Below are 8,040 nucleotides of genomic sequence, written 5' to 3'. Positions count from 1 at the left end.
AAATGAAAAAAAAAACTGAAATGAACAAATTTTCTTACACACGTACTTTCAAATGGTCCAATTTATATTACGTATATTACATATATTTTATATTTCTTTTCAGTTTTATAAACAAAAATTAGACTAAATATATTTTATACATAACTATTTATATATATATTAAGTTAATGAAAATGAAATGTAAAAAGAAAAATTTGAAATGAAAAAAAAATTCATACACACAAACTTGAAATGGTGTAAGCAATTCAATTGCTTCCAATGTAGAACTTGATGAACTTAATATAAATGTTTTAAAAAACACTTTGAGAAAACAACCACCAACTAGAAAATTAACATTAATATATTTTACGCAATTAAAAATTTTCTATAATAATTTAACTTAAATAATTAAGTTTTGATATATAAATATATAGTAGTTTATATTGTATTATTATATTTTTAAAATAACAGTTTTTTGTTTCATATATGAAAATAAGATTAAAATATATATTTTAAACTTAATTATTAATATTTATAAACTAAAAATGTGAAAAAATTGAAATACGTTTAAGATTCATGGGTGTACCTTTCCAAAATTCAAATGTGATTTCAAGGTGCACCTGCAAAAAAAAAATGAAATGACAAAAAATTGTTAATGAAATTAAATAAAAAAAATAAACTGAAATAAAGAAAACCCCAGATATATTGCCATACCTTTGCTCGTTGCTTTGAAGTTGTGTCTGCAAAATTTCCCTCTTTCATATTTATTTATACACGAACAAAATTTCTGAAAGAAGAAAAAAAAATTAAACCACTAAACCACTTAACAAACCACACCTACTTTGCTACTTCTGTGGTTCACGTGCGTATTCTAAAACGCACTTCCTGTTTCTTTTTTTATTATTTTTTTTTTACTTTTAAACCACATCATGTGTTTTGTATAGTTATTAGAGATGAATGGTACCATGATTTTTGTTCTGCCATGCGTTTTCGTTGTTCCACTCATAACATTCAATACCTATATATTTCTTTTATATTTTAAGGAAAAAATCTATATTATAATAGATCGATTTTTGGTCAGTTCTAACGGTGTCCATGTCGGCAGGTAGTCTAACGGTGTCCATGTCGGCAGGTAGTGGGATCCACTTAAATTTTTTTTTTTAAAAGCGAAAAAGGTCTCTATATCTTCGACGTCGTTTATATATCTCAGGAGTTCTTCTACTAAAAAAAACTCATGGCTTCCTCTACTTCTCCTAAAATTGTGCTGCTCCAGTTACTCAAGCTTTGACTCTCTCCGGCTTGGTCGTACCACTCAATTCATTGTTGGCCGTCTCCTCCGCTTCTGGGATTCCCGCAACATTAAAAGAAAGGCGGTGAGTTTATTGGAATCACACTGCTCTTCCTGGATGAAAAGATAACAGATTAGATAAACAAATCCAAACAGAGGAGAAGTCGCAAAGAATTTGAATCGGTTTAGACCTTACCTAGATTAGTTGGGATCTATTGTAGTTGATCGCCGTGACGAAGAACCCCTAATTTCAATGGACACCCTCAGATCCAGCCCTAGTATAACTTCAGATCATGAATTTATTCTGTTTTTAGATGTCAGATTTATAGAAGACCTTCTCCTTGCAGGATCCCTGAAAACTCAGCGCATTGTTTCCCATTTTCATTTTGACGATCATGGCTATTCCAGTGAAAGGACCATTTCGTTGTCAATGTCTCGAGTGTGACAGCTCTGGGGAATTTAAGAGATCCTTATTTAAAAAGGTATCTTTCCACTGCATATCGTCAATAATATAGATACTAGCGTCATTGCATGTTCAAATGCTTTCTTAAACCCAGATTATTGCATGTCGTCGAGAATATTGTAACTTGGATGTAACACTTGTATTAACATACTGACAAAATGATAATGCAGGTGCACATTTGCCCAGAGAGGTGCCATTACACCATTGATTAAGATGCTTCAGTCATCAGATGAGCAGGTCGTGGAAATGTCAGCTTTTGCTCTTGGTCGATTGGCTCAGGCACTTGTGTTTTCCTGAATCTGGTTCTTTATGGATGATTATTATTAAATCAGACCTTTTATGTGATAAGAACAAAAGTTGCAATTCTTTTTTTGCTTGGAACATATCTTAATACGCTGGTATATTCTCAATGCAATATTTTAAATGTTGCAGGACACACACAATCAAGCTGGCATCGGACAAAGAGGAGGCATCATCTCACTACTAAATCTTCTTGATGTGAATACTGGATCTGTCCAACACAATATTGCATTTGCTTAGGCCTTGCAGATAACGAGGTAAACTAAGTTCACAATGAATAATTTTGAATACAGCTATTTCTTATAGTAACTATACATACCATGAGTACCTAAACAAGATTTTTGTTAACAGGAAAATCTAGCAGATTTCATTAAGGCTGGAGGTATCCAAAGGCTTCAAGATGACAACTTCACCGTTCAAGTATGTTTTTGACTGCTTATGTTTGTAAAACCAATCTATGACGTTTCCAAATTCTGATTTATAGTCTTTTATCTACAGCCGACTAGGGATTGTGTGGTGAGGACATTGAAGAGGCTAGATAACAAGATTCATGGGCCTGTGAGAATCTATTTCTGTTAGACCTTCTGGTTGTTAGTTAAGTATAGCCTTGGTTTTAGTCCCCTAATGCCAAACCCTTCTTTCAGGCACTGAACCAATTATTATATCTGATGAGAACCACTGAGAAGACTATACAAAGGCGAATTGATTTGGCTCTTGCACATATTTGTGACCCTAAAGATGGAAAATTGATTTCGTTGATAACAATGGTAATAGTCTCATTTTCAGAAATTTATACAAAAACCTTATTATTTGTTGTTTTTTTCTGTTCCTGATCAATAGATTTATTACTAACGCAGGGGTAAGAGTTTTTTTGGAGCTTTTATACTTTCCAAGCATGAAAGAGCAGACATATTGTTAGAGACCTTTAATCGAATAGAAAAGCTACTTCCAGTGCACCAGAGGACTCAGCTCCTTCCTCACCCACCAATGGCAACTGGTAAGAAAACTTCATTTTTTCAAGTTTAAGAACTACTTGTGTTTGTGGTCTTGACTTGTGATTGATTGTAATACTGAAGGTGTTTCTGGGTGAGGAGTTTGTGAACAACCCTACTTTGTCTGATGTCACATTCCCAATCCATGATACAACATTTAATCCCATTTTATGTTTCTGTTAATATTGAGATATACGTCCTCTTCGCATTCGCTATCTTCATTTGTATTTCCATTTAAATAGAATTTCAACATTATACATGTGCATTAATATGAATGTAGACATCTTCTCTTCTTCTTATACATCTGTTCTGATAATCACTATGACTATACTAAGCAAACCACTTGACTCCACCTCGACAGTTTAAAGTACAACAACACATGTATCTTTTAACACAGCGCGGGGGCTCAGCTCCTCAACTTTCCCTTTGTTTTTTACTATGAGTTACCAAAGCAAAGACAGCTGGGGATTCTTCATAGAGGTTACATTCTCTAGACTCTTCCATATCTTTCAATTTAACTGATTCGTCACTTCTACCGTCTACAGTTACATATAAAAATTGCTAGTAACAACTTATCGCAAAGATTTTATTGATGTTCTCTCCTCTGTATTGTCTGGTAAATTTTTGGTAGTGACATTTCTTTTAAAATTATTGAGATTTGATGTCTTTTTATCCTCCTTAAAATACTGGTCGATCCGTAAACGATGTTGAAACGTATTTACGGCACAGGGACTTATTGGTTGTGTTCTTGGGACATGAAGAGTTCGGGTTTGCGAATCTGATGGAGTGGTAGGAGGTGGAGGCGGCGGTGCAGTTTAGCAATAGCGGCGCGGCTCCGTTGAGGTCAATGAGGAAGTTTTGGCTGTATAGGTTCGAGCCGATGGTCAAAGGCAAGGAGTAGAGATTTGTGGTCTTGTCTTTGTAAATAGGGTGCAGAAATGCTTGAGCCTTTGGTTTGTAGTAAGATTGAGATGTACTTGCTTGGTGGAGAAGGATGAGTGAAGGCAGTGAAAAGATCATAGGATGCGCCCCATTTTCTTATGTTTCGACACTTAGGGATGTGATAGTGTGATATGAGTTACTATAACTAACCATCTTTTTTTTTGATAACTAACTATCATGTATATTTATAAAATGTTATGGACATTGTCGCTGTTCATTTCTTTTTCCAATTTCGATTTAACATATACAGTAGCTTTTGACATTAGAATATGGATATCTGACTACTCAACCTTTGATGCTCTTGGATTTGATAGAACTTCTTAATACATTGTTGATCAGTTTATGGGAATCCCTTCATTTTTCCTTGATGAAAAGGTATGGTCTTCTTCACAATGTAAAATATGATTTATTCCATCTTATTTTTTAAAATTAAAAAAAAATCTACACTTGGCATGATATAAAGTTTGGATTGTAAAGAGAGGTTTTAAAAAATGTTGACTTCCTCTTCTGACTGCATACGCAGAATTCGGTGATTCACAGAGCTGTTCGCGCCGACCACTACCGTCCACTAAAGATGGACGGTTCCATTATAAAAGTTGATAGGTCTGAAGTTGCAAGATGCACAAAATGTACAAGATTACGTTTCATTCCTTAAAAACTTATTGATGAAGGCGTAACCGCTACTCATGTGATTATCTGAAGTTTATGCTTAGAACGTTTTATCATCTCCAAGCTCTTGTAAACACAAATTTAGAACTGCCCGGTATTTTCACTTTTCCAAATTAATATTACACCGTATCTATTTATATTTGGTTATCAATCGCGTGCTGAGTGGTACTTCTAATGGGTCTTGGCGGCTTGATCTTCATCATCATTGAGATAGCTGGGGGAAACTTGGGCCGAAGGTTTCTCAAAGACAAGAACAAGTGCCTACCGACTTCATTACTCGGAGGAGTCTTCGTGCTGGCATGCGGTTTGAGACGAGTTGAATCTAATAGTCTCTTCGCCTTGCCTATGCTTGGCTCTATCTGTTTTGGGCTTAGAACCTGCGCTGATGTCTTCATCCGGTCAAGCCCTCTAAGAATCCTGTTTCCAAGGTTCCGACCAATTTCCATGTCTCTCTCTGTAGTATGTTCTTGAAAACCCTAACAGCCATATCAAATACTTTTTTTTTTTTTGAGAAAGGGCTCCATATATCAAATACTTGATGCGTTCTCCTACATAAAAAGGCAGGAGAAAAGCAAGTTAAAACACAAGTCCTATTAATCAACAATGGATATGTCCTATACACAACTCATTACTCGGTTAAAGGTACCATTCTCTACTCTCATGGATCATGCTACACACGGCAACCCAATGGCCCTGCTGACTCTTATTAGAGATAAAACGGCGGCGTCTACGGAGTCTAAACAATTTTAACAGCTACCAAACACGTGAAGTTGATAAAACAATTGGTTTCACACATAAACTCCACTATATTTTTACGACCACCAATTTAGTTGGTCAAAGGAAATGGAATTTGGTTAATATTTAAAATTCAAACTCCACAATTTCCATCCAATCTTTTACTATAAGTCTTCACGATCAACATATATATATAAGTGTCAACAATAGTGAAAAAATAATAAACAAAACTCCATAATTTAAATGATACAATTTCTGGAACTCAAACGTCCTTTTATTATATCTTAAAGTTTCTTTACCATACATTATGAAATTCAAATTCCAAAATTAAATGGCATCACTACATGTTTACATGGTGACACGCGGTTTTCATAAAGGAACATAGCTCACGTAAACATTAGTGCCGTTCGTTTCATTGACGCAGGTTCCTGCGGCTGCGGCTGAGTCTGCGGCTGCGGCTGCGTCTATTCCTTTGGTTGTTGTTCGTTTTGCAGCCGCAGATTCAGCCGCAGCCGCAGCCGCAGACGCAACTTGTTGTTCGTTTCTAAGACGCAGAACATTACCGCAGCCGCAGCCGCAGACGCAGAAAATAGATTTAGTTATGTTCGTTCGACCAAAAAAAATGTTTAAATTTTTTAAAGTTTTAATTTTAAAATTATTTTGACTTATTCAAAGGAATAATACTGTATATATTCTTTCCAGTGCATGGGTTTTTTATTTTAAAAAGATTAAAACATTAATTTTTTATATGATTAACAATCTTTTTTATCATAAATCCATTATATTTTATGATTAACGGTTTTCGATAGCATTAAACTAATAATAATTTGATAAGTTCATTTAATTTTCATAAACTTTATATTTTCTTATTATTAAAAATAAAATAAAATATTTTTTTCTTCTCAAATATGTTTTTTCTGTAAATATTTATTAAATCCATGAGAACACAAATCCGCTTAATCTAATTGAAAATGAATTTATTTTCTTAATAATAAATTACTAAAAATTTGTAGATTGGTTAAATCTGTAACCAGAGATTTTAAATTCTAAATATTACGTGTTTGTTCAATGCATGGGAAAGTTAGTTTATACGTGTTGTTATATTTCATTTCTCTTGTTTAAAAATGGTTCACAAATTAAATGGAAATTTTATATAATAAAACCAACTTTCAAGAAAATAGATAGCAAAACACATAAACAAAAACCTTTTGGCATACTATTGGATCCCAATTTTTTTAAAAAAAACAATCAAGTAATAACGCAATTAACAGTTAATATTGCTTTTCAAGTGTAGTACACACATGAGCCATAACTTGGGTCGACAAAGACCCAGCAACTGCTGCGGTTGAACCTGCAAGAGTCTTCAATGCGTCCATGACTCTGGTAATAAGCGTTCATCACATACGACGCGTGGTCATAAAGAGTGTTTGGTTCATAGCATACTCCCCCGGGCTGGATCTGTGTACAATCGACGCCGTTGCTGCAAGCGTAGTCAATGTTGGCTTGTAACTGCTCATCTGAAGCATTAGGCATCGCCATGCACCATTGTCTGCATGTCACGACAGGGATGTGGTGGATCGCCACAAGAGATAGAACGAAGAAGAAGGTTAAAAGCTTGGACGACATTATGAGCGAAATCAAAACACGAGAATTCAAGATTTTTGTTTGTTTGTGTGGGTGTGTGTATTCTTGTACGCACGTACGTGTATTTATATGCAAAAGTCCTCGTAACTTTTTTGTTTTTTTTTTTAGTGGGAATGTGATGTGAGGAAATGGAATTACATATCATTTCTCTATAAATTATTCCCTTAAAAAGGGCTATGATATATTTCTCGAATATTTTAAATATTATGTAAGATCTTTCGCTATTTTACAGTATATTAACTTGCACATGATCAGTGCTCTGTGTAGATCATTCCATCAAGAAATTAGCATACATTTATTAGTTTAATATTTTTGTAAGATCTTACGTTATATCGTATTAACTACTATATCTAATTAATGATCAGTAAATATCTAGTATCAGATTTGCGAGGATATCTAACACTACTAAAAGCCCGATATGGAGAGATTCTAACCTATCCACGTCGGATTGTTAATTCGGCCAATAGGATTACTTTATTTTGCCACATCACACTTGCTCCAATCGATACAAGAAAAATACTGGGCTATTCGTATGGGCTCAAAATAATTTGACATATTGTCCATTCCAAGCACACCTCTCCCATTCAACTGAAGCAAAGATCGACTCCGGCACTTCCACTTCGTCGGAACCGTTACGCATATCTGAATTTATCACCCATCTCGATCATTCAATTCTGTTCTTTACTCCTTATATCGGAACAGACGTTATCGTTCTGACTCCTTTTGTTTGTTACCTTATATAAACCCCTTCACCACAAATCTCTGCTCCTCATCAAAATTCACCAGAAAAACATATACAACAAAGAAGCTTGAATCGGAAGTTGCAGAGAAGCAATCAAATATCGGTTGATTGAAGACCAATCTCAATGATATTTCGGCGTACAATAAATTTCTGAAGAAACTCATCGCGAGTGGATCAGACTCTCCGTTCGATATCATCATGTTTCTGAATTTGAATTTAAGCCACTTTGTTCAGATTCTAGGTTTGATGTTAAGATCCGTACGAAACTTCATGAAATACGGTGAAG

General features: G+C 34.6%; 1 protein-coding gene and 1 long non-coding RNA gene across 3 annotated transcripts; one reads left to right on the top strand and one right to left on the bottom strand.

The window, feature by feature from the left end:
* Positions 1-1,215: 1,215 nt before the first annotated feature.
* LOC106332358 lies at positions 1,216-3,693 on the top strand. 2 transcript variants are annotated; one of them, XR_001268056.1, is made up of 9 exons: positions 1,216-1,352; positions 1,615-1,749; positions 1,901-1,967; positions 2,163-2,287; positions 2,382-2,450; positions 2,529-2,588; positions 2,675-2,797; positions 2,888-3,027; positions 3,107-3,693. It is a non-coding gene; the product is annotated as an uncharacterized LOC106332358 (long non-coding RNA). The 2 variants fall into 2 exon arrangements; XR_001268057.1 differs by lacking the exon at positions 1,216-1,352 and adding an exon at positions 1,369-1,545.
* A 2,959-nt stretch (positions 3,694-6,652) lies between these two features.
* LOC106334224 (glucan endo-1,3-beta-D-glucosidase-like) lies at positions 6,653-7,009 on the bottom strand. Its single transcript, XM_013772538.1, has one exon. It carries the CDS (start codon positions 6,992-6,994, stop codon positions 6,653-6,655), a length of 342 nt encoding a protein of 113 aa, XP_013627992.1. The 5' UTR covers positions 6,995-7,009.
* Positions 7,010-8,040: the final 1,031 nt, after the last annotated feature.

Source organism: Brassica oleracea, chromosome C3 (genome assembly GCF_000695525.1).
Source record: "Brassica oleracea var. oleracea cultivar TO1000 chromosome C3, BOL, whole genome shotgun sequence".
NCBI classification, from domain to species: Eukaryota; Viridiplantae; Streptophyta; class Magnoliopsida; order Brassicales; family Brassicaceae; genus Brassica; species Brassica oleracea.
This window is presented reverse-complemented; position numbering and strand designations above follow the sequence as displayed.

What these genes read in the sequence shown, in the direction of transcription:
- LOC106334224 (XM_013772538.1), bottom strand. Translation starts at nt 6,994, where the DNA reads ATGTCGTCCAAGCTTTTAACCTTCTTCTTCGTTCTATCTCTTGTGGCG.